This window comes from Varanus komodoensis, unplaced genomic scaffold, assembly GCF_004798865.1.
Source record: "Varanus komodoensis strain SLA01 unplaced genomic scaffold, ASM479886v1 scaffold30, whole genome shotgun sequence".
Classification (NCBI taxonomy): Eukaryota; Metazoa; Chordata; class Lepidosauria; order Squamata; family Varanidae; genus Varanus; species Varanus komodoensis.
Window position 1 is genome coordinate 5,078,809 of NW_025335762.1, and position 27,451 is coordinate 5,106,259.

Sequence of the window (27,451 nt, forward strand, 5' to 3'; positions counted from 1 at the left end):
GCTTAGTTTCCAGCAGGAAGAGCTTTAAGCTAAAATATCTAGACCTTTTTCTTCTAACCTTGCTCACTATTTAAATATGGCTCCTGAAAGCTTTGCCAAGAATGGAATTTGGCCCAGAAAAAGGTATCCTATCCATGCAGTAAAATCATATCGCAATGCTATCCTGAGGACTTCTTTCTTTTCTTTGGCCTTTTTCAGGCAGTATAAAACTTATTGAAAAAAGTATGCAAGGATGGAAGGTAAGAATGAGGCCATGATCTGTAATTTTGCTCCAGCACAATTCTCTTTGCTCACCAAATGGTCAGAAACAGAGAATTCTGTTCATGGAAAATAATGGTATGATGTGAAATCTCAATTTTCCATGTGATGTAGCACTGAAGAAGGACAGCAAGAACAGGAAAAAGAAGTTTGATCAAGTCTTTCCTAGCACATGGCTCTTAGGAAGCTTTAGAATGCCTCAGGAAGATGGTCTTTTTCTCCATCTTAAACTCACTCTAGGTCAGTATCATCATTCTGCGGCTATATATTTTCCAGAACAGGGCTTGGATTCCGATGGGACACAGATTTTGTTCGTACAAAATTTGTTTTGGTTCATTTTTATTAGGATGTGCCCAATTCAGACCTTCCCAACCATACATGGACTCAGATGAAGTCTGCTTCAAATCAATACATTCTGACCTTGAATGCTTGAATCACAACCCAGCATTCAATACATGTACAGATTTGAAAAATGGACATTAAAAAGTAGTCTTTGGAAAAATGAGCACAAACTAGGCTTTAATCAAGGGGAGGGGAATAAGCACATTTCAAAATGTGCACAAATGATGCATGCATGTGGGGGAAATCCACATAAAACATGCACAGGTTTCCATGTGAAAAGAAGAATATGGGGGCCTTTAGTGAGATTGAGTTTGGCTGATTTGCATATCCCTACTCTCAAGTCATAGCATTTCCAAGGATGCCCTCAATAGTCCGTTCTAATTTTTTATCTATCTATCTATCTATCTATCTATCTATCTATCTATCTATCTATTAATGTCATAAGTGGAGCTGGCTGGAGATGGGGGTCAGACTAGATGGCCCGGGGGACCCCTTCTGACTCACTCTGTTTCTATGTTTCTGTTAAATTCTTCCTGCAGGAGGTAGCTTTTCCATCATCTGATGCTGACACCCCTTCAACTTCTCCAGTTCCTGAACCATGAAGGTGCATGAGGTGGTCTTTGGCCTAAGAACTACAGTCAGTACCTAGAGGGGGTGGAACTACTTGAAAGTCCAGATTCTGCTAGCACTTTTCAGACTTCAGTTGGCTGTAGTCCTTGGCTGGGGCAGGAAAATGCTCTCACTAGTGCCGCCTGTAGTGTGCTCACCAAGGTCTTGATGGACCTTGCCCAATGAGACCCAGAGCAGACTGTGAGGGTCATGTTAGAATTTGCTTCCCCACATTTAGTCACGACAATCAAATATGTTTTCTTGCTGTTTGCTTGCTTATCGTTAAGAAAAATAAAGTACCTTTCCTTAATTTTTATTTTCAAATGATTTTCATTCTAACCAGATCCTGGCTCTGGAAAATGTGACATCTCCCTCCAAGTCACAGCTTGCCTGGCCTTCAGTTGGCACAGCACCCAATGCTGACCAGAGGCATAGGTGGTCCTGAGTAATGAACATCAGAGGATTTTTATGTGGGGGAGAGTTCAAGAGAAATATACTTTCTGTTCATTCCATGGTAACTTTTGAAGTGTAGATTTTCATCAAGACAGTCTGAATAGCCATGCCCTCCAGGAGAGTCCAAAAATGTAGACATCTGTATTGATCCATATGAGCAAACCAATTTTCATCTGCCCATTGAAGATGAAGCTAATCCAAACTACATTACATTGCGGCAAGGAACAGCACATTGGAAAACCCAGTCCCTACAACGAAGCTTGGGAGGAACAGGGGAGTCTGAGGGTCGGGCAGCAGATGACCTCAATGTCCTGGCCAAATGATGATGATGATGATGATGATGATGATGATGATGATAAAACAATGAATGAAGAAAAAAATTGCACTGGCTCTACTATATCACTTCTTGTTCATTCATTCCCACTAACATGCAGTTCTGACAACAGATACTTCAGTCAAGTTGTATTTTGCATCCCAACAGCTGGGTCATCAACAAAACTCCACTGGCTAGTGTGCAAGCATGGAATTGGCTCAGGAGGGAGGGGGGAGGGAGAGGGAGGGGGGGAGGGAGAGGGAGAGTGTTGGTACTCAGTTTCCTAATGTACTTCACTGAGCTGCCTTCCTTCCATGAAAGAGAAAGATTTTGTTTCCCTCACCATTACAGCTTAAGGGTTTGTGTGTGTGTGTGTGTGTGTGTCTTTTGCTGCTCTGAACTGACAGCTGTAACATTTCCATCTACCTCCTGCTGATTAATTGCCAATTTGATGGCAAAGGCATCCTTTGATTGTGCTGCAAGTACATTACAGAAGCTGTGATTATAGCTTATTCAACCATCAGGACTTGGTCCCATGGAGAAATGAGTAAAAATGGCAATGTATGAGATAACATGGGGAGCGACAACACTGCCAAGTTCCATTTAACAAAGCCAAGTGCCAACTAGGCAGAGATCGTTTTGACACCTGGAGAGCTAAAGGAACTCCTTCTCCCATGCGAACCTACTTGTACAATGCCATACACAAATCTGTAAGACTCAAGCTTGTTGAGACACTCCAATTTCCATCTCAAAGCCCATCCTGACTTGTATCTGTATCAGACTGAAAACTCTCCAGCACTACCCACAACAAAACATGTGCATGTTTCAGTACACACAGTTCCAAAATGAACAACTTTTTAATGTACCATCTCTTTAAAAATATGCATATATTTTCATAATAGGAAGTATAAGTTATCTTGTGGTCTCAACCCTTTCAGAAAGTCACTACAAAGTGTGAAAGAATTTATGCAAATGTTGGCTCTTTAAGCTGAAATTTTATCATCTAAACTGGGTCTGTGTCCTCTTCCGCTTCCCTACCTTGCTCTTTGGGAATTGGCATTGAAAGGAGGGAATTAGCCATTGTTTTGGGTGTAGGAAGCCATCAGATTTCCTGGGCTCAGCTCTCTGGACTCTGGCGCACGTTCTTTGTGTCCCAAGTCCACCTCACACCGAGCACTCACTGGTAGGAAGTGAAGTCTGCAAGATCAGCTTGTGTACTCACCAACAAGTAGAATTCTGCTTCTGTACATGGAACAAGGACATTGGGCACTTTGTGCAAGAAACTGCACATTTTGCACTAAGAAGTATGTACTTTATATACTTTGCACAAGGAGCTAACACACTTTGTATAGTTTGTGGGAAGAAGCCATTAGCATTCACAAGTGTTTGTGGACGTGATCTTGGCTCAGCTCACATCCCGGCCAGGGCCAAACATGGGAAAGCAGTCTAGGGAGTTTGAGAGAGCCAATTCCTGGCCTGATTTTCGCATCCTAGGTGCACTGACATTTTTTTGACTACTTTCTGGGATTAAGTCCCATTAACAGTACTTTTGGGTGGAGTATTGCACTTCAGACCACATGTAGAATTTACAGTTCAAGTTTCCTTTTCGTTTTCAAAGGTAGGAAATGGCATTTGAAATCTTTGTGTTCACCCATTTATTCCTTCACATTCACTTACTAAAATCTGTGCTGGTAATTCACAAGCAGTTAATTACCATGATTTATGTGCCCCAGTGTTACAAAAAATGGTGAATTAAGTCTTCCCGGTGCATAATTAGGAATAACATCTTACTGGCTTGCTTGAGGCCTGCCAGCCGTCAGACAGGTGACTCACAGGACTGTAGAGAATACGGGACATGACTTTATGAAAAGCAAAACATGAAAACTCTCTTCCCTTTCATCTGATTCACTATGTTATGTCAATCAAGTCTCAACGGTGACACAAAACACAGTTCCGTGAGCTGATGACTCACTTTCTGCAGTTGGAGCAAACCCACGAAGAGATGCTGGTGATGATCCACGTCAGCAACTGGCCATTTAGAAATAAGCAAAGCACTTCATTTCAAGAATGAAAAAAGGATGTTTGGCCTCCTTTTCCTAAACTTTGGGTGGAGAGGAGAAAGGACCCTGGGGGCTCTTGCCCCTGCTGGAGAGTAGGCCCTCAAGGTGTGCAACCACACCCTACCTTTGCAAAGGACATATCACAGCTAATGTATACAGGGATGGGTCTGGCCTAAGCTTCCATGTGCCCAGCTTATCCTCTGTACAGATCCATATGAGACAGAGTGAGCTTATGTCCTCTGGGCACAATCTGTGCATGCACAGACATGTGGTAGGGGAGTTCTGCAGCTTGCAATATTCCTCACTGAGCCACTCAGGCTGAAGAGGGCTTGGCACTGCAGGACTTTGCTCTGACTAAAGATGCACAGGTGAAAGCAATACTCAAGGGGGACCTGCAACAAAATGTTGCAGTATAGAGAATCCTGATCAGTCAGCCAATCTCCTTTCCAGAATCCTCCGTTGCATCTCCCCACCCACTTTTCTGTCTCCACTTGCCCCAACAGTCAGTCCCTATTCTGCCCTCCTTGAATAAGCAAGGAAAGCATCCACGTGAGCTTGAAGAGCTGGTCTGTCGGAGCAGGGGAACTGCTGGTGCGATAGGAAAAACGGAGCAGAAAGCCGCAGTCCCTGTCCTTTCTTCTGCTCGATGCACACTGGATTCAGACCAGGACGGCACCTGTAGCCGTGCCTTCAGCAGCAGCTGGATCTGTTTCCGATGCAGTTAGCAAGTGCTTATGTGCAGTTCCAGGCCAGGGAAAGCTTTATCTGTTTGTTTCTGCACATCAGATCTCTGTCAAGGTTCCAGGAGAAGGCTGGGTTGTTCTCCTCTCTCTCCACACCCCCTGGCCAGTTGGCAGACTCACTTCCAAATCATTTTTGCAAAGTTCTGAATTTCATAGCTCTACTGGGGACTTCAAATTTGAGTAAAAGAAATCCGTAAAAACATAGTCAACTCAGGCTGGGCTAAACATCCACCACCCCTTCCCACACACATTTTCATGGGAGCCTTCAGTGTCCGCCAAGCTGAATGACTGCCAGAGATTTTGGGGTGGAAGAAACTTTAAGGGTTTTTATTATACCCTAAATGTAAGGTGGCCAATGGGTCCCTTTCTCCCTCTTTCTCTTTGCTGCCCTCCCCATACAGCCAGCCTCGTTCTCCCCACTTGCAAATACGTCCCTGAGAATAAGCCTTTGGGAATACTGCAGCATCATTTCTCTCCCGGGAATTCGCTGGAGCAGTCTAGCTGCCACCTGATTTGGTAGGAGGTGACCTTTTGTTGGAGGAGGAAAAGGAGGAGGAAGCAAGGGTTGGTCAACGACCGCCATATAGGATCTGAGGCAGCGGTGGGCAGCGCACAGCCAGTGGACCTCACATGGCTCCAGTACTGCACCACTGAGTGTGTCGCTGAGGTTTCGCGCCATAGTGACCACAGGATCACGATTTCCACCCTCCCATGGAGGCTTCGGAGAATATGATTCTGCTTTAAAATGAGAGGTGTGATCCTCAACATCCCGCTTAATTGCAAAATAAAATAATAAAATAAAATTTAAAAAAATGAAGTTCATTGCAGCTGTTTCTCATTTTCATTTTCAAACTGCTTCTCAGATTCTTTGATCAGACAAAGCGAGCATTTCTAGTGGGAAAAGTATTTCTATGCCTGCTTTTCAAAACTGTGGACTCCCCAGCTCACTGACAAGAGCACGGGGGCAGGGATAAGTCAACGCACATTGCAAAGAGTGCATGAAACATGTTTTGAACACGAACTTGGAAGCTGGTGAACATTTCTTCAAGACAAAGCTACCAAAACCAACTCCCTGTCCGTTGTTCACAAGTGGGATTTATCTGCAAGATTTGCAAACAGAAATGAAACTCTTGTCCACCGTATGTCTCCCCTTTCCCCCTTTGACTGCCACTGTCTTCAGTAACCCTCCCCAAAGTCACGGGGCTTCCACATAATTCCCCTTTGCTCCACCACTTTTGATTCCAGCCCAGAAGTGCTCTGTTTCTGCGGTGTCCTTCCGGGGATGCTGTGAGCCATGGAGTTGTTGCATTTCTTATGCTTTCTGACTTAAATATTGGCTTTGATTCCATGTGACAGAAAGCACAGTGATACAGTCCAATAATTGACTCTGGAGTCTTGTTTATTGCTTCTTATATAAATGCTTTGTATAATACACCAGCCAAAGTCAATATTAGCAGAGAGGGAACTTCATAGAGCCTTTTCTGATTGCCAAACATGTGGTGTGATGTGGGCGTATTCTAATTCCATCTCCCTTAAAAACATAGAGGAGTGGAGCCTGCAACAAAATGTTGCAGTTGTTCTTAAGTTTCCAACCAGGTGGACATTCCCTTTTCCTAGTTCACATTCACCAAATTGTCAGCATTCTTTGCTGAATAAGCAATGGCCATTCCTTACTGCCATTTTTATTTTTATACTTATATCTACATTTTTATTTTTATTGGATCCACCCACCCATACACCCCAACAAAGATGCTTTGTACTGCTGCAAAATCTTACTGTTTCTACAACCCCTGTGACACTCTGAGGTGTTGATGAATAGAATAATTTTATCTCCCTGAGGATTCACGCTCAATGAATCAGTTCACTATTATTATATAGGATACTCCTGAATGTTAATGCTGGTATCAGTCTGGGAAGAGCAAAGTAGGCTTTTTCTAATACTCAGAACTAAATTACCCAGTGACTTTTCTCTCTCTAGCTTTAGATGAATAGCATGATTATTATGCTTTTGACTTGTTCCGTTTTCAAAAGACCTCAAGCAATTCATTTGTTTGCTATTGTGATAAACTGTTAAATATCAGCTCTACAGAAACCCATACAATGGTGTTTATTAACCAAAGAACATTTCTGTTGCAAAATTTGCAACTGTCAGCTGCCAAAGATTGAAAGTCCATTTCGAATCTTGCTTAATTAACCCTCAGCCCCCCACACGCCAATATCTTCAGGATTGTTTGGAAATGACTTGTGGTTATGAGGTTCAAATGAAGACCTTTCCCAGGTTCTGCCCCTATTAATAAAAGCATCTTTCAGTAATAAGGCTCCAGATTGCATCTGGTGACCTCAGGAGTAAATATGTTACAAAGACTGGACACATGTCCCAAAGTCCAATGGTCAGAGTAGGCTGACCGGAATGCACGTTTTCTAGCCATTCCATCCATAAATCATCAACCATGTCTGACACTGGCTGATTCACTTCTGTCTGGGTTTGAAATATGAGAAATGGGCAACCTAGAGACACAGGTAGCTGCCCCATACTTAATCTGACCATGAGTCCTTCTAGGTTCAATACTAGGTTTTCTGGCAGGAATTTTTCCCCAGCCCTCTTTAGAGACTCCAGCATTGAGCCTGTGACCCTATTCATGAAAAGTATGCACTTTGCCACTAAGTTATGGCTTCTAATGAGAGCATCTAGGAGCATCTAGAAGGAAGAAAGGCCATGCCAGAGCCTCCTATGGTTTTCTACCTACACTGGTTGCCGATATCCGGTTAGGAAATGACCTGCATATGAACCACGTGCATTGAATTAATTCTGTGCAAAATCAACTTGCTTATTGGCCTCACCCTGTCTGGGTTCATATGATCCAACAACCAAGTGGGGACTGTTGTTGGTTGGTTGTGATGAACCAACTCAAGGCTTTTTGAAATTCTGCTGTGAGGCTACAGTGAAGGATCCAGTGTTGAAGTCAGTCCATGTTGACTCTTCGAAGGAAGTTCCTAGAACAAGAACCATAGAGGCATGCCTTTGAAAAGGCACGCATTTGAAAAATGCACCCAATCAGGCCTTAATCAGAGATGCGTATGTTTCGAAACTCTGCCCAACAGGGTGAAATGCACACAGAAATATAGGGGATTTGTATGCAAAAAAAAGGGTAAAGTTTGGCATTAGTCTAAAAACCTTTAGGAAAACAATCAGCACCTCCCGAAGGGACAGGTCCGAAACAGCCCAGTGTCCTGTGGGCGCAGAATGTTTGCAACAGCGGAGTGGGTGGGAATGCAGACGGTAAAGAGCCACCCCGACGTCTTGTTGCCAGCTCCACTCATTCTCCAGTCACGGACTCTCATTCAGCAAAATGAACCCAGTTTGCAGAGATGCGAGCAGACTCGGGAGACAGCCCTGGTTTCCGTAAACGAAGTGGATTGTGAGGGGGGAAAGGCTTAGGGTAGGAAAGAGAGGCTTCCAGTGAGCCCGCAACAGGCTCTGCACTGAGACAATGTTGACTGTCTGTTGCAGAGGCGGAGGATGGGAAACTCAGGGCGGGGGATGGCATTTAGTCGCTGGGAAGTGGCTCCCTGGCTGATGGGAAGCTGTACTGTGTACTGACGGCTATTTAAAGGGATTAGGCAAGTTCATGGAGACTGAAGCTATCACATGACTGCCGGTTTTGATGGCTGGAGGCCGCCTCCAGTATCAAAGGCAGGGTGTTTATGTGTGCCACCTGCTGGAGAATATAAATAGCACTGTGCCATTGCACCCTTGCCCTAATTGCAGGCTGACCCCCTTCAGGCTGCTGGCCACTGTACGAACAGACTGTCGCATTAGAAGGACCTTTGGCATGTATCTTCTTGTAGTCCCAGGCCTGTTTCAAGTCCTGCTTGTTCAGCAAAAGAGCCGTGTTATGCACGGCTTAGCATTCGCCATGTCAGAAGAGGGCTGCCACTTCGTCATGCTTTGTCCTATCCAAGTTGTTCCATGCCTACCTACCTACCTACCTACCTACCTACCTACCTACTGTGCCCTTTCTGAATCTAGCCACTTTGGATTGCGGGTCCTCGTGCAGCACAGACTTCAATTCTTTCCCTAAACCCACTTGAACAACGCCACTTGCTAAAACTGACTTGGCCTGATGATATTTAGATTAAATGAGCAGAACCAGAACAAAGCCCATGTTTTAAAAGGAACACTTGCATAAAGTCACGACTGAATCCACTTTGATCTTTTTCATTACACCCACACTTTTCCAGGAATGAGCTGCAACGATGCATTCCCATCTCCTTAACGAGAAGAGACCGAGTCTTTGGTATCACCCCTTATTATCGACCATTTCTGGAGGACCGGTTTCCATACGCATGTTAGTCATGCCGTGGCCATAGCACTTCATGGAAACCTACCTGTAGGAATCCAGGATCACAGGCTGAGCACCCCGTGTGCCTCCCAGCATCTCAAATCTAGTGATTTTCACGGAGGGGCAACCATGCAACATTTTTACTATGCTAATCACAGTCATCGTTATTCGTAGCCTCCTCCTTTTGTTACACGCAGAAAGGGACTCTATGGGATTAGTGGGAAATATGGATACGCCACAACTGTGCCCAGTGGCCGTGTGGGACATGTATATATGGGAACCTATTGCAACATTGTCTCAGTCATGTGGAGCAACTTTGTGATCTACTCACATGGAGGTGAGGATGACTGTACAGAATAACATGCATGGGCACCAAGGGGAAAGAGCCAGGAATGCGCATGGCGCAAGTAAGTACCACCCCGAGTGTGTATTAATTTTGTGGAGCTCCATCGCACATATAACTAGCAGAGAGTGTCGCACAGACTGATACCGAAAAGTAAAGAAAAGAAAGGCAGAACCGTGTCCAAGCCAAGTCCTTCAAAGCATGGTCCTGAATTTTCCAAATTTGCTTTTTTCTTTGAGTACTTCTGAAAATGTGCAGTTGTACATTTCTGGAAAAGCATGCCCCCTCAATATTTCCAGAGTTTAACGTATGGCAGAAATGCATGTATCAGAGCTGCATGCTCAAAAATGCACATTTTCCTTTTGGGAAAAAATGGAATAAACAAAAGAAAAAAAATGATTGCATTCAGGAAAGAGACTGAAGGAAGATGTGCACAGAGATGGAAAACCTTAGGAAGCTGAAGCCTCGCTTAGTCTCCAACCTCTACTTTAAAACTGCAGGTCTTGAAAATATCAGTAAGCTTTATTAGGACTAATGAAAAGGTGTGACAAACAGCATCAGTAGCTGAAAGTTTGTGGTCCTAGAAGTATGAGCCAGTGGCAATATAAGAGTCCATGAGAACTGGGCAGATGTGAACTATGCTACCTCGGGGCAGTTTTGGTCTTGGAACCAATTCCAGTGTCATTTCTCTCCTTCCTTGGCAGCTGGCCCTCTTAGCATTGTGAACGTCTTATCATTATGAGACTAATCTACCTTCTGTCCTTCCTTCCTTCCTTCCTTCCTTCCTTCCTTCCTTCCTTCCTTCCTGTCTTTGTTCTTTGTAGCCCATCTACCAGACAATGGACAGGAATAGCACACTGTGTATATTTATGGCATAAGCAAAGTTGACATGAAGGGACTGAGAAACTTTCTCCTGCAAGTTAGAATTCAATCGAATGACTGATGCATCTATTAAGAGAAATGATCTATGCTGAATGAAGGACTTTCTCCCAAGCATAGTATAGCAAAACTGATTGCAGCAAGGTCTGTGCCAGAGCTGCTTGTAACATTCCTACAGGGTGACAGGGTTCAGAGGCCAGGAGCTGTATCCAGTGAAAAAGAACTGGCAACCTCTTTGAAAGTTCTGGAATCACATCCCTGAACCAGTTGAACTCTTCGCTGTAGGAAACATGGATGGAACTTGCTGCTAAACAAGACATGGTAGCTCTTGATCCTGTGTCTTCCTGCCCCTTTCTTTTGCAAATGGACATCATAATAAATCTTCATGGAAACCCGAGGAAGAATGATTGAAATCCAGATGCAGCCAAGCACGTAGATGAATGTGGAAGATTCCAGAGCATTTCTAGAGGCATGAAAAAACAAAACAACCCTACATACCAATGTTTGTTCGTCATTGCCTTTTCTGATGGAATCTTGGGGATTTTCTTTTAGAGCTAACAGACCAATCTAAGTGGAGTGGGGAAAATAGCAAGTTGTCCACCCCTTTCAAACCCTATCTAATATCATCCAGGATGGGACCAGAATGCCCCTCCTAAAATAGTTACCAGAAGTTGACAGATACAAAATACTGGCAATATTTGGTAGTTTGGCACAGCGTATTTTGCTACCAGCCCCATCTACTGTTGTCATGTGGCCAAAATGGAATTTTCACAGAGTTTTGGAGGCTCAACAGCCCTGACCCACTGAACTTTCCATGGATGGCATTGGAGTCTCTGTGGTAGATGAGCATTAGTCTTTGATAGTTGAAAGTGATCTCTGCTTTGCGTTGTCAGGCACTTTGGTTTGTTTATTTAATTAGTATGTTTATAGCTTGCCTTTCAGGACAACGTCTGCTCAAGACAAAGAACAATGAAGTGAAAGTGGCAATAAAGTGACCATCAGACATTGTGTCCAAGGCTTTACTGATTCAAAAGCAGAAATGAACCAAAGGGGAGCACAGAAACAATGTTTTCAGTAGTATGTCCAATGGAAGCACATCAATTTAGAAACACTTGGAACAGATAGTGTTTTCAAGTCTTTGATAAGAACCCCTTGAAGAGAGTTCCAGTGGGGGTTGTGGTTACTACCAAAAAGACCATATTCCAACCTGTCTAACCAGTTCTGTAGCTGGACAAGCAAGGAGCAGATCTTTATCATGGCATAAGTGGTCCTTCAAATACCCTGTTCCCAAATCAAATTGTAACATCTTCAACACTTTCTAAATTCCAAAACCTTTTGGAGACAGCCACTGCAGTGATCCTGGTTCAAAACTGCCTTGCAGTGTGGTTAGTTGGACTCACATTAATGATCTTTAAACCTCGTAAAAACATAAAAACATAAGAAGAAGCATGCTGGAAAAGACCAAAGGTTGTGCCATTCAGCATCCTGCTTAAGCAGTGACTAACCAGCTGTCTGTGGGAGGACCACAAATTGGACATGACTCAACAGACCACTCCCACAAATGCTCCCCAGCAATTCTCCATGGACACTTGAAATGACTTATTGCTATTAGGACCAGCCTCCCCCTCCAAGTGTGTCCTGTGGCCTTTTCCAGACATCAGAACTCGTGGTCATCACAACCTCTTGTGGAGTGTAAAGAAGTCCTTCCTTTTAGTTGACCTGCATCTCTGACTGATCAGCTTTGAGAAATGTTTCAGCTCTGCTTTCTCCCTTTCATACATGTTTATTTTCCTAAGCTAAACAATCCTAAATGGTGCAACTTTTCCTCATAGCATAGTTGCTCTAGCGGCTTGATCATTTCATTTGCCCCTTTCTGAACTTTTCCCAACTCTACGATATCCTTTATACTTAACATTGGAGGCTGTGCCACTCCTACTCTTATCTCTATTTCTATTTTATTTAATTAATGGTGTTATAAACCATCCTGAGACAACAGTGATGGGAAAGTATAGAAATGTCTTAAATGAGTAAATAAATCCTTTGTTAGATGTAGTGTGCAGAACTGTATATATTATACTAACTGTGAAACACCATAGATTTGTATAAGGGGAATTTTATTTATTTCCCATCCCTTGTCAGATTATGCCTAACCTAGAATTTCTTTACAGCAGCTATGCCTTGGGCCAACATTTTCACCGAGCTGCCAGCTAGAATTTCTCATGAAGATGATATGCTCACCTTTTTGCAGAAGGAATCTAATTCTGGCATATCACGCTTCCTGCTTTGGAGTGGTCTTGGGTCCAGCATACTAATGATGAAGTGGGGCCAAAGCAGTGAATAAAAAACAAAACAAAAACTGCCTCTTTTTCGCTTAATCATGTTACTGCCAGTAATTGAGTCTTGAAAGAAGCATTTCAACCTCGCGGAGTAGGGGAAAAACACAGTCTGGAAAACCACCAAATGAACACCAGTCAACAGAAGCAAGCTGACTAAGAAAGGGCATGTGGATATCTAGAGGACATTTGAAGGGCCAGAGTAGGAACCCAGATGGGCCATATTTGGCCCAAAAATCAAACACGGCTCTTCTTTTCATGAAGATGCCAGAAAGCATCCATTTACTCGGTTTACTCATCTTTGCTATTCTAGCAAAAATTCTTGACAGTGAGGGCCGTTTGGTTGGGAATGGTGGGCTTCTGTGTTGGACGCATTTAATCAGAGGATGGATGGCCATCTCTCAGGGATGCTGTAACTACATCCATCATTGCAAAGCCTGCATCAGGCATGAGATTGGACCAGATAATCCTGAACCAGATAATAAGCTGGGCAGACGTCCCCAGATTTTTTGGACTTCTAGAATATCTGACTATTTGCCATGTTGAGGCTTTTGGGAATCCAAAATATCTGTTTTTCCCCTCCCTTTTGCCCATACCTTGCCTAGAGAACAACTTTCAGTCAGTGTAGGCCAAACGTCCCCAATCCAGATGGTTTGTATTACATCTGAAATCATCCCCAGCCAGAAGGCCAATGGCCATGGATGATGGGAGCTGTAGTCTGAAACATCTAAATGGTGCCAGGTCAGGGCAGTGTGAAAGAGCCATTAATAGACTAGATGGAAGGGTGACTGGATTCCCTATGAGGCAGCTTCAACTCTTCATTATCTTGAGTCTTGCCAATTGGGGCCCATTCATCAGAAGAAATGGTCACCATAGCCACGTGATCTGTGAAATAGCTTCAGAGGGCTTCACCATGTCAAAAGTGAATGAATCTGGCCTTCATCTCATGAAAGCCTCCACTGACTTGTTTGGCTCTTAGGTTGCTATGCAAACAGCAGCTATCAACACGTTTCCACATTGCCAGTGCATGCTGGACTCTTTTCCAAATTCCATCTGATTCACTTCATTAAACGCTTGCTAGTATGAGCCCAGTGGGCAAACGGACACGATCTGACCGAAAATAAACAGGCTAAAATCCAGTCTCAAAGTGCTTAGCTGTCCTATACTGCTTCGTGGAACCCAAAAGTCCTTATCACCAACCAAATCATGCCCAGTGAAAAGGCATCTTCAGAGGCTGGGCATCTTTGGTTGATAACTATAGACAATTCAGCCCCCTTACAGGATTCTGTTCAAGTTATAGCCTCAAACACTGTATTCCATGCCTGTGAAAAGGGACAAGATAGTGTTGTTGGTTGGTAGATTTCTCCCTTATTTATAGCATACATTATTTGGAACAGACGTGTTGGCCACTTAGCCGAGTCCAGTTTATACAGGATGTTTTTGCATTAAATTTAGTAGCTATTAATATGTGAACATAAGAAGAGTAATGCAGGTTCGAACCAAGACACTATATAGTCTGGCATTTTATTTGCAGAGTGGCCATCTCTTGTGAATCGACACAATGTACTTAAGAGAATTTTGAGACCCAGATGTTTCACTCAGGAGAAGTGCGACCCAGAAAAAGGATTTACCTACTCTTCTGCATGGGATGATGTGCTACCTCCAGTATCCTAACCTGCATATGAAGGAGACTCCTCCTTCAGATGGAGTCTCTTGTAGCACAAGGTCTCTCACATTCAGCGGCACTGCCGACTCTGGGTGTTCAAGGACACTTGGGTAGACATCTTCAAGATCCCCAACTCGATTCTTTCACCACTGTTGTTACCAACTGATATGGCTCTGATCAGTTGTTGCTCCTTCTCATTACTGCCCCCACTTGCGTGCTCAACAGGCAGAGAGGCAGTGAGCAGGGAGACATCTGCTACCCCTCCTCATCACCGCCAGGCTGAGCCAGACTGAAGGGCAGGTGAAGCAAGTCCAGGGGGCTGTTGCCACTGGACTCCTGTTGGGCTGTGGACCCTCGGCAGGTTCCCAGCTAAGCCTACTCTAGATGCCGGCCCTGGTTATTAAGGGTATTCCAAAGGAAGTGATTTTAGGGTTGCTATTTATTTATTTTTTTCCCTTGTGAATGGCTCTGAATTTTATTTAATGAGAAGCCTACAAGCTCTACGTGTGGAGGGCGTGTGGAGCTGTGGGATCAGCATGTCCTGCCGCTGGCTTCTGAAGAGCTAGGGCTTGCAAATTTGCGTGACCATCTTCTTCATTCCGAGAGGGACAAATGGACTTGGAAAGACTAGCAACATGATTCTAAAATAACACGAGGAAGTTGTGCAAACACACAGACACAAACTGTGGGCAACAGGCCTTATAAGGGAGCAAAAATCTGAGATCAGTCTCAAAATGAGGAAGATTTCTTAAACCTCGGCCCAGGAATTCTATGGCAACTGCTTTCATGCACACTCTGCATTCGCGGATGATGGAGGGAGGGATGGTATGTCCCTCTCTAATCCTTTTTGGGTATGTTTGTGGCTTCTTGGCAACCAGCATTCCAACATCGTGACACCCAGGGCATAAAGAGTCGGTCTTTCCAGGACTTTACCTTCTGTGGAGCAAAGCAAACCTTATCCTCAAGCCATTTGTCAGAATCCACTGACTCTCCAAAGGGAGACTGAAATGTAATTACGGCTCTCATATTCAATAGCTAAATGGGTTCTCTTTGGAAGCTTCCTAAAATGTTTAACGGGGGAAAATAATTTAAAGCTAACTTTCTTTCAGGAAAAAAGACAGCACAACATATGTGTTGGCTCAGAAGTAACATCCATTGAATTCAGTGGTGCTTGCTGCTAGGAAAGTGGGTAGAGGATTGTAGCTGAGGTACAGAAATCACTGAACATTGTTCTATATCTCACACATCAATCTTCATCAGAAAGTTAGCTTATAATCAACAATAATCATAATAATCACGGTCATGCGATGTTCTCTTGCACAGGCCCCATTGAAATGAATAGAAGCTGATGCAAGAACAGTGCCAGGCTTTTGTGTAACTTCCGTTGCTTTCAATGGGGGTTGTGCAAGAGAATTTCATACCCTGGTTGTAAAATGTCCCGGTGAAGACCTCATTTTTCCAGGCATTGCAGTTACTCAGTTTCTTTTGTCTTAAAGAATTTGTGTTGTTATTTTACACCTTTACACTGCTGCTAGGTTTTTATTTTGTATGGAATTTTAAATATTTAAATTTATTATATCATGTTGTATTCTAGAGTTTTAATTATTGTGAACCAGCTAGAAAACTTTGCTTACTGGGTGATAAAGATGTGTAATACGTGTATAAGGAAATGTCCCCCAGAACTGGACCTGTTAATTTGGAAAGTTTTTGATAATAGTGTTTTGCTAATCAATGCCTTAAAAAGGGCACCTGTGAAACTAATAAGCAAGTATGAACAAATCAGACTTAGGATTAAACGTTCTTGATTACTATTGTAAACACATTCACTACAGGAAACAAGCTCATCCGAACATAGCAAGAGTTACTTCTGAGAAGATGCTGCAGGTGCTTGGGGATAGGCTGCAAAGGGAGTGGATTGCCTGGCTTAATAGAGCTGTGCTCAAACTCCGCTTAGGTATTTTTCTTGCTATTTAGTGGCACAGAAGTATTATGTGCAAATCAATACATGGATGTCCTCTCAACATTCTCCACCCTATTTATGGGCAGAGAAACTTGGGAGAAAAATTCGCTGAATTTCTCTAGAGGGAGGAGAAAATCTTGAACAGCTTTTCACAGGTAGAGCTGAACATTGGCTGTTGTTACACTTTCCTTCCTTCCTGGAAGGCTGCTCACCATTTGATGCATCCTCCACCATGTAGATAAGACATGATTCATGCAGGGAAGAGGTGGCAGAGGGTGCTGCCCAAATCTAATTTCATGAATCTAGTTTTCCTCCCCTACAAAAGATACTTTCATTGCTCTGCCTCACTCTCAGAACGATTCCATAATGGAATTTTGCAGTTTTCCAAGCTTTCCTCATCACACACACTTTCCATTACACATCCTTCCATTGCTTTGCAGCCTCCCCAACTGCCTGGCATTCCTGCTCTGGAAAAAGCCCTATGGCCGGAATTATGCCATGGACTTAGCCGAAGTGGCGGCAGCTGAGGAAGCGGCTTGGCTTCCAGGGAGATGCTCTTACGTGCAAAGACGTGCCATCTTGGTGTGCGTTGCTCAGTGAGCTAAGAAACCTGAATCCAATGTATGAACATTTTTCAATTTTTCCCTCCTTTGAATTCCTTTTTGCAAACAATTTCTTTCCTATCATATTGAATGATAATGGTCCAAAAAAAGTGGGAGAAGCTTTTCTGGGCACCATTGAGTTTTTGAACTCAAGGAATTCAAGGCAACTTAATACAATCCTCCTCCTCCTCCCAGTCGCATCCTCATCCTCATCCTCCTCTCATCCAGTTGGCTCCCTTTGCTGAGGGAGAACTAGAACCTGGATCCCCCGAGTCCCAGTCCACACGTTTAACTACTACACCACATTGGCATGTGATTGGTATGTTTCTCAGGTTAGCAGTTTTTAAAATCAGCATCCATTTTTATTCTCCTTGTATCATAAAAGGAAATAAAAATACCATTTTAAGAAAATCAAGTATAAGTCGTAATTGTCATTCATACACAAGCCCGCCCACTTTGCAACAATTTCCCATATTACAAAAAGACACTGTGGATGTCCTTGAGTTTGATTCATTTGCTACTTAATAAAAATATCCCTAAAGGAAGCTTTTGTGATTGGCTTAACTGTTGTGCAAAAATAAAAATAACATTGGCAATTAGAACTGAGTTACATGCTTTTAGTGAGTGGGGGTATTTAAGTAATATGTGGCAGCAACTGCAGAATTAGTACCTTTGGGAGGCCAAACAATAGGATATTAATTTTAAAAAAGCAATAAACGACCTGGAAAATGCTTGTCTGTCATCCTATTTGAAACAGAATTACTCATGAAAGAATTGCACTTAAAACATGTCATTATCACCAGCAGAATTCAATAAAGATAAATTAATTCAGTAATATGAAACAATGGAATTATCATGGTATGGCCCTCTTGCCAAAGCCCTCTTTTACAAACCTCACTGTTTACTATCAGAAATACAATGGGATAATTGGAAGTTGTATTTCAAAACAGACTGCTCATATTTTACTTAATCTTTCTTTTTTACAGCTCATCCAAATCTTCCTTATTAAACTATATGTCTTCCCTCCAGATCATTTAGCACCTTTTCACTCTCCCAGTACCTCAACCTCAGGATATCAGACACAACATTAACAAAAAAAATTCACTAGTGTGGCATGGAAGAGAGAAGACGAGCTTCTTACTTTAAATTGAGTCTAGCAGCTCACAAATGTTCTTCTTACATCAGTCTTGGTGTCTGCAGTGCCCAGAATAATACTTAAACATTTCAAAACTGTTTAATTTTGTCCTCCTACCCTTACTGCAAGCAGGATTGTTTGAACACACCTAAAGATTTAGCTTCCTGGCAGTTTGAGTGTTCTGAAAACTTTATGCTAGAACTAATCTAATCTCTGGGATTTGTAAATGAGTCTTCCTTCAAAATATTCCCTAAATAGGAGAAATGATTGTAGATAGCTCTTGCCCAACCACTAGTTTTGTGGAAATCTGTATTTGATTCGGTTGGGTTATAATTAACATACAAAATATTATTTTTAAAAGAAGGAGGGCAGGAGGAGACACTCCATTGTGCTTGCATACACAAAATAAAAAAATAAAACTGTAATGATAGCAATCAGAACATTTTGTTACAGCTTGGTCAATGCACCAATTACATCCCAAATGATCTAAACAAGTAGTTAGAGCAGTATAGTTCAAATATTTCTCATTTGTGGGTTTATTGGTTGTATTAATGTGACTTCTTCCATCCATAAGCTGAAGGTCTTCAGCAACACTGGTAGCTTCACTGATATTTCTACACCGATAGCTATGCATGAGATATCTGAAAACATAATTTACCTCTCTAATTGTGAAATTTCAAAGAGATACCCTCCTGATGAATTTCTTTGAATAATCACTAATAATTACATCTCAACTTGAGCAGCTAATTCAAACAACAACATTGGGGTGCATCTGTTTTTATGCCCTACTGTACTCTGAAAACCTAAGATAGGTTTCCATTGCAACTGGTATCTGTCCCAGTTTTAAAACCTGCACACTGTTACGGTGAATGATTGTCTGTGTGTGGAAGCAAGCTTGCACAAACAGGCTCATCCCACTGAGTGTCTGAGTTGCAAGGAAAGAGCAAAGGAGAAAAACTTCCACAGCATCTCCAGGAGCCCTGGTTGTCCACACTGCTCTATCCCCAATCCGTCAATCCACGAGCACAACAGCAATTCCTATACCATGGAGTGGGTGGATTCACAGGAGGCGTATCTTCCCACCCCACTGCCAGACCATTGGTCAGTCATATGCTTAGGAAAGCACTGTATGTGCACATGCAGCTGATTGTGCAAAGCTCTAGATGTGGCCTTCATGGAAAAGGCTGGTCCAGCAGGCGGACCGGTCCTTATATGCACGCATGTGGCTTGGAGCATCAGGTGATTCTGCTGTCACCGATCCAAAACCACAGGCTTAGTGGCACCTCATGTTACCTGCAGCCACGTGCTTTCTTGATGGAATCCATTCTTACATTCAGGTGTATGAATCAAGAATTGAACAATCAGGTCGGGACACATAGGCATGAACCAACATACAGCCAAGCCTTGTACATGTGACCCAAGTTTCTGGAATACGTCAAGGAAAAAGTTATGCATTTACTGGAAGCAGCTGAGTATCTTGAGTGAGAGTGAGAAGGGTCCCCTAAGTCCAAAGCTTCCAGGAATTGTTGAAAGATCTCCATCAAATAGCCAGTTTGTTGGGAGTAAGCCCTAAAATTCAACAGGGATTAAACTGCTTCCAGCTAAGGCTTTTGTTGTCCAATCATCCCGCCTTATTCACGTAATTTTATGTGGGAGCTGCAGATCATCATCTGCCATTTGTGATCTTCCAATTTCCCCTCACCTCTTCTTTCGTTCCCCCTCCCTCCACCCCAGCACAGAAAATCCATTCGGGGAAGTAGGGAGTTGGAACAGCTGCAAAATATCTTCTAATTCATGGTGCTAAGAGCTGTCCATCTGGAATGAGGAGGTATGGATTTTGTTAAATCCATTCTGTCTGTATTTCATGGATTGTTAGGCATCTTCCATTCAATCATCTGCACTTTGAAGGAATTGGATAATTTTTGCTTTTGGCCAGAATTCCATTCTACTTGGGCTAATTTGCATTAATGAGCATTTGGACATTTGTACAGATGTGCTAATGTACTGCAGCACTAATGCAAATTAGCACAAATCCCACACGGAAGTGGTAAACTGGTTTTCATGTCCATTGAATCCATACGGGTTGGCAACAGCCAGTTTGCTGTGGAATCCACAAGCTGGATTCATGGAAATCTCAACTCATTCAAATTCGTTAAAGATTTTTCAAATAGCCCTCATTCAGAAGCTCCCTGGATTTGCTTAGTTATGGATAATCCTAAATATGTCAATATTGGTGCACTATTTTGAAATTATCCACCATCAGCACCATGATGTTTGTGAAGCATCAGCACAGAAAGCAGCCAGCTTGTGAAAACTACTGAAACTGCAGCCTTCATGCCAATCAATTATGGTGAGTCTGTTTTAGGTAATTCTACCATAGAATAAATGCTTTGGACCCTGGTTCTATGCATGCTTACTCAAAAACGTGCCCCAAATATTTTATGTAGTTTCTCTCATATAAGTGTGGTTACCAGGGTGCAGAACCTCAGACCTGGGGGCCAGATCTCCTGACTCTCCCCTTCCCCTGCTCCAGCTACTTTCCCCAGACACCAATTATTTGGTGATTCCTTGGCTTTTCAGCTGGTGAAATGCCTTCCTAGGACTTATTTACTGGCAGTTACAGTCTTAAGCTTAAAAACACTGGGATTTTTGGTATTTTGGACCTGCCCTTTGTGCTTTGGCCCTACCCCCTTTGCCTCTTGCCCTACCCATTGCTGTGTTGTGGCCTCCAAGAGCGTCACTGCAAAGGAGTTTGGCTGGAAGGCTGAAAAAGCTTCCACATCCCTTTGTCCTGAGGGCCAAACTAGAATGGCGAAAGGCGCATGCCATGCTGGATCACTCACTCATTGAGCCATGTATGTATCAAACAGGTGTAAGGTCTGATTTTAGCATCAAAGAGAGTCAAGGCTGAGCTGAGTCTGGCCTTCCCTGTTCCTTGCCTTCTCTCCCCATGGTCAGTGGGCCAAAGTCCTCTAGCCTGCTCTAATACTGGAAGTCAGGTGGGGTGGGTGTGGATAATTCCCCATAATAATTAGGCTCAGAGGAAGGGAATTGGAGGGATAATGAGGAAGCAAAAGGGAAAATATACCCCCCAGTCTGTCTGACTAGATAAAATACTTTATCTTAGGATTTTAAGTTTTGTGAACCATGCAGAGAGCTTTGGTTATTGGGTCATAGAGAAATGTATGATGATGATGATGATGATGATGATGATGATGATGATGATGATGTTATTATTCAGTTACCCTCTGCTGCATACCTCTTTTAAAGTATCTGTATGTGAATGAGACAGATGTGTACTAAATAAATATTCCTGCTTCTGCCATATCAGGCTCAATCCTCAGTTCCTAATTATTCATTAATGTAGAAAACAGCGCACGAGCTGAAAACCACATCCACAATTTCAAACATAACCGTAAGTGCAAGAGCCGCCCAGCCCAACCACCTTCCCGGCTTGATTCACTTACCAATGGGCATGATCAGGAAGAAAGGAAGCCAGCACAGTATGAAGCATCCCACAACAATTCCCAAGCTCTTAGCTGCTTTCTTCTCCCGGGAGAATTTTAGGAGCCGCACAGAGAAGTGGGATTTGTGCTTGGTGCTGGGAGTGGATCCCGTGGTTTCTGGGGCGTTTTTGCGGTGGATCCGGAGAGTCACTTCTTCTGAATGGGACTTCTCGGTCTTCAGACCACGAGACAACCCCTTGCTTTCTCTTTTGGCCACCACGTACACCCGGCAGTACATCACTAGTATGATGATCAAAGGGAGGTAGAAGGAACCGAAGGCGGAGAACAGCACGTAGCCGGGGTCGGTGTTGATCTGGCAAATCTTTTCATCCTCTGGAGCGGGCTGTTTCCAGCCAAAGAGGGGTCCTATGGAGATCACGAGGGAAAGTGCCCAGACGCAGAGCAGGGCAAGGAGGCCCCGCTTCTCTGTCACTATGGCTGGGTATCTCAGTGGGTAGCTGACCCCAATGTATCGGTCTATCGAGATGACGCAGAGGCTCATGATGGAGGCAGTGCAGCACAGCACATCCACAGCTGCCCAGATGTTGCAGAACACCCTCCCAAACACCCAGTAGCCCAAAACCTCAAAAATGGCAGAAAAAGGGAGGACGGTGGAGGTCAAGAGGAGGTCGGCCACAGCCAAGTTGATAATGTAATAATGGGTTACACTTTGCAGGTGCTTGTGGCAGGCCACTGAAAGGATCACCAGAATGTTGCCCAAGACCCCAAAAACAATCAGCCCCCCTAAGATGACCCCTAATAATATCGCCTTTGGAATATCTACTTGCCCCACAGTCTGGGTGCAGTTGAAGCAGTCAGAGGCTGAGATGTTCTCAGAATTCAAGCCCATTATTGAAATTGGTTAATGTTCATCCAATCTGTTTGCCATTCACTCTGCCTTTTCTCTGAAAGAGGCAAGAGCAAATATTTGGTAGCTTTGCCAGAAAGTTTATTTCCACATTGCTGATCAATGCTAACCCAAAACATGCATCTTGCTTTATCAATGCAGAAGAAGCAATGAAACCTTAGAGAGAGATGGATATTTGAAAAGCCACATTTCTGCTCCAATTAGATATATATATTTTTTTTCTGGCTGAATAAACAATGCTTGTGTCCTTTTAAAGGCAGCATTCGGGACATGGTCCTTGATGTTCTCCATAACTTCTGGTCATTTGATGATATTGTATTGAATAGTAAGCCAAAACTTTCTCACCTAATTTCGGTTGCTTCTTTAAAGAAATGCCCATGAAGCCATAATGTGTCTTCTGCTACGATACGTGAAAAAAATGTTTGGGTTTCTAAAATAGCCATCCACATCCAGAATGTGTTTATTTATATTTCTTTCACTGGAAAGAGGGAGAACAAAGGGTAGTCACATGTTGTTTCCTGTTTATTTGTGTTCTTTTCATATTTGACTTTTCAGAATGCTTCACGTATTGAACAATAGCTGGTGGGGGTATTACGTGGGTTTACGGCTTCATCTCTGTTATCAACATCCATGGCATGTTTTATGATCCTGAGATGTAAAGCAAAAATCCTGAAGGCATCAGAAGCTCAGCATCTTGACAAAAGGACCCAAGCTATGAGCTTATTAACCATGTCAGTCATAACTTGAAAAAGAGACTTGAGAGGAGTGTTCTCTTTGCTGGCAGATGGGCTTCTTCCTAAAGAAGAGAAACACATTTCAAAACAAAACACAAAAACGCACGGACTTGTTGCTGACTAGTTTTCTGAAGCCAAGGAATCAGTTTGACTTTTCCTGATCATGTGAAGGACCAACCGATGTTGACTGGCACAGTATGCCCTCAATAGGTGCTGTTTCTCAACCCCTGGAAACCTGTGCAGCTTATAGTTTTCTGGAACCTCAGGCAAAATGCATCTGAAAGTTTTGTCAGTCAGTACCCTGCAGTAGCAACACATGGGGAGAAAGTTAGATATTTCAGAATGTGTGCACATAGAGGAACACATTCCGATTCCCTCTGTTAAAGACAGACAATTATATACCCACCCCCACAAAAAAAATCTACGGACAATTTCATAGCCTTTCCCTGATGCTTTGGACTCCATTTGCTACGATCGCTGGATTTGCTGGCTGGTAGTTTTTATGCGAAGTATTCAGTGGGCAACACACCAACTGTACTAAGCAGCTCTGGTAGGTGCAATTTCCTACATGAACTGTGAGAATAACAATTCTCTCCTTCCACATTTTATTCCACATTAACAATGATACCGTGTTCACATTGCTGAATAGTGCAAGCGAGAGGGTGCCTCGTTTGTTTGCTGCCTAGTGCACAGGGGTCTTGTTCATTCACTGGAGAGCTCTGGGTTTGCATTTGTCCAGGCTAGAGGACTTAATTTGTTATACAGCTCCTTCCATTTTCAGGACCTGAAGATAGCTCAAGGTACATGAAGAAATCCCCAGGTATCATTTTGGGCATCTCATGTTAAAAGGAGCAGGTGACAAGACCGTTTCTGCCGGAGGCCGTGGGAGAGTAGCTGAGAGTCTAAGGAAACATTAATGTGCCAGTTAGACCAAGAATCTGACATCATTCTATGTTCCTATAATTAAAGAGTTGGGCATTCAAAGAAGGGCCCCGGGAGTGCTTGAACCTGACTGCCACCCTTGAGGAAATCAAGTCACTTACAGCAAAAGGCATTCGAGAAGCACAGAACAAAAACTATTCTTCATTCCGTCTCCCTGTGCTGGGTGCGCATCGGGCAGAGCCTATTCCACCCCAAAGGCCAGGTTCCATTTCAGATAAGTCGGGGGCACGGGAAAATGTGTGGCACACCAACACCCAGAACATCAGAGTATTTTAAAGTCTTTACTGCCGCAAACTAACAAGAGTGGCATTTCAACTTTGTAAAATGGGGGGGGGAGTGCGCCAAGGTGGGGAACTGCTCAACCATTGGCCCTTTAGGAAGGGGAAGGAGGGGAGGGGCTTCTGAGGAACCCCAGCAGAACAGGTGTGGACCTGGGGCTTGAGGTTCTGCATCTCTGTTATTGAGAGTAACGAAAGCTGAGCCTGTGCGAGCTGTCCGTTGGAGAGGCTCGAACTTCAGGCATGGAAGCTGTACGTGCATCTGCCCAAGATGACTGAACTTTGGATGCACCCCCCCCCAATCTTGACAGCATCCACAGCCATTCTGAGTGAAAGCACCAATTTACCAGACAGGCTGTGTTGTGTGTTTCATCTCACTGCATTTCTCCAGAATGCCTCACAAAGGTTTTTACTACCCTTGCTTCCTACAATCTTTCTTTACTACATGGGTGGGGAACCTGTGGAGTAGAAACCATTGATTTCAAACCGTATCAGCCTAAGTGAGAAGGGCCAACAGTTGGGGATTGGGAAAGCTGTAGTCTAGCCACTTCCTGGAAGGCCATTGGTTGGCTACCCCTGCTTTATTAGCTAGAGAGGTCATGGATGAACTAAGACTTGCACAAGCTAGTGCCCCTTTCCAGATAAACAAGTTTGCTTTTGGCTCTACAGTCAGAGATTTGATAGGTTCAACTTGGAACCTTCTGCATGCCAAACCAGTGCTGTACCACTGAGCAATGAATTTATGCACCAGCTACTCGAGAAACTGCAGAGAAAACACATTGCAAAGGAGGTGAAACTAATTCCTGTAGAATGCATATTGATGGAAAAGCAGAAATCAGGTACAGGCTGATCATGGCCAGAGAATAACCCCACCTGTAACTAATGATGTCCCATTTTCCACCCCAATTCATGATACTTCCCTTTAGAAGAGATACTTCAGAGTTCACCGATGGTTTGCTTAAGTTTCAATTGAGACTGGGGATTTCTCTCCCATGACATGGGTTAAATGAACATACAGCAAAATTTGCACGACGCATCATTGCCAACCAGTGTTGGCCAGGAAGGGTTATACACCTTGTATATAAATAAGCTCGATAAAGAACGCTATGGAGAAATGGGTTTATATTCTGCAATTCCTGGCCATCTGATCCCAACGTTAATATGTTTTTCCCAGACGTGTGTGAACACACAATTCACGTGTCTAATAAAGTGGCTCTAGATTAATCTTCAGTCTTTAGGGAGCTACAAGACTCTTAGTTATTCTCCCCACTTCACTGCAGAGTAAAGGGAATCCTCCTCGTAGTTTCAGCAAAGGGAAACCTCACTGAGATTTCCTCAAGATTATGGACTGACAGTTGTAGACTTTAAAAGAAATGGACCAAAGCACCACTTAACCACTCTACCTCTTCTGAAGACAGTCTTTCTTTCTTTCTTTCTTTCTTTCTTTCTTTCTTTCTTTCTTTCTTTCTTTTCTTCCTTTGAGAGGAAGAAAGTGCTCAAGTCCATGAGTGAAAATAGGTGAGGGGAAAGTGCAGATGAAAAACACTCATTTTCAGTTGGATACGAGAGACATTTCACAAGTAGGGGGGCATTGGAACATTAAGTTTGCTTCCCCCCCCCTTTTACCTTCCTTCCCGCAAGAAGGGAATAAAAGCCAGAATAAATCCTAATAAAGGGAGGCTTTTTAGAAAGCACACGAAGAAGCAAAAATATGATACCCCATTTGTAAGCATTCTTTGTTCAGTGCTCCTGTTCTAATGTCTTTTGGAATTAAAATGGGATTTCTCAAATGCATGAAGATGGGAATGGACAAATGAATCCTATCAGCGTTACCCAGTGGCATGGAAAAAAGAAAGGTTGGTGAGGCGGAGGAAGAAGGCAAGGCAAGGCAAGGCAAGGGGCAGGCTAGAAGACGGCAATCAAGAGTACCAGTAGGAAGACCCGGTGCTGGGCTGCTGCCCCCATTTCTCCCTCTGCTTACCTACTTCAGGCTGCAAGGCGACAGCTGACCTCCTGTTGCAGGAGCCTCCCCGATCAGCACAGCGGGGCAGCCGGCTGGCAAAGCACCGCACAGATAAACACACAAGCAGCCCCACGCCCCGCTCCCCAAATCTTGCGCCAGTCGCATCTCCTTCTCAGCGTAGTCTCCCGATGACTCACAAGGACGCCAGTTCCTCCTGTCCCGATGGCCGAGGGCGGCTGGCTGCCTGGCCCGTGACGCCGCGGCTTCCCCGGTTGAATAACACCCGGCTTGGCACGGCCGAGGCGGAGCGGCAACTTTCCGCGCGGCGGGCTGATGCTTTGGGCACGAGGCTCCCTTTCGATGTTACCGTAATCTCCCGCCAGCTACCGTATTGCAGCACAAGCGAGGGCACGCGCGACGTTGCCACCGGTCCTGCCTGCTGCCGACTCCCTCTCTGTCTCCGCCTCGGTCTCTCCTCTCCTCTGCTCTCCCCTCCCCTCCTCTCCCGCTTCGTCTCCTTCTCCCCCCGCTCCCAGCTTCTTTTTGAAAGGTGATCGTCCAGGAACGTCTGGGAGCTGCTATTAGCAGAGATCACTCGCCCAATTTGTCTGTTGAGAAATCTCTGGGAAATGAAGTGGCGCAAAAATATCATAGCGAGTTTCTCAGGGAATACTCAGCTATCCATGCCTTTCCCTGAATTTGCATATTCCGTTTTAGCTGGATAATCTTGGGCTTCGTGTCGGTTGTGTTTTGCGCTTGCTGTGCACCTTTCTGTGTGATCATATGGAGGAGGGGGGAGCGTCGCGCTTTATGCATGCGTGTCGATTGCAATTTCCCGTGACTCATGCAAGGAGGTGTGTGTGAAGATTCATGCACGTGTACTAGTCCTTTGCCAACCCGAATGGCTAAAAATTGAGACAGGCAGAGAGACGCGGTTAAAAGAATGCGTAGAAAGAATCTACTCGATTGCAACAAGTTGAGATTGCGCGTGCTCGCGGGCGCTCGCCTTCACGCCTAGCTGTCTGCGGGGCGAGAGCGCTGATCCGACCATTCCCTTGTTCATGACTGAACACGTATCTGAGCAGAGAGAGAACTGAATTATGCGACCTCCTGCAAGGGGG

At 43.9% G+C, this 27,451-nt stretch overlaps 1 protein-coding gene across 2 annotated transcripts in view; it reads right to left on the reverse strand.

Annotated features, from left to right (window-relative positions):
* Positions 1 to 26,771, reverse strand: part of ADRA1A (adrenoceptor alpha 1A) — a 38,179-nt gene extending 11,408 nt beyond the window's left edge. The window contains exons 1-2 of one of the 2 annotated variants that reach the window (XM_044437698.1): positions 26,353 to 26,771; positions 21,507 to 23,209 (exon numbers count right to left, since the gene is read on the reverse strand). In XM_044437698.1, coding sequence (XP_044293633.1) covers positions 21,507 to 22,395 — 889 coding nt within the window. In that variant the 5' untranslated portion in view covers positions 22,396 to 23,209; positions 26,353 to 26,771. Of the gene's footprint in view, positions 1 to 21,506; positions 23,210 to 26,348 lie in introns of both variants that reach the window. The other variant, XM_044437697.1, reaches the window with a different exon arrangement.
* Positions 26,772 to 27,451: the final 680 nt, after the last annotated feature.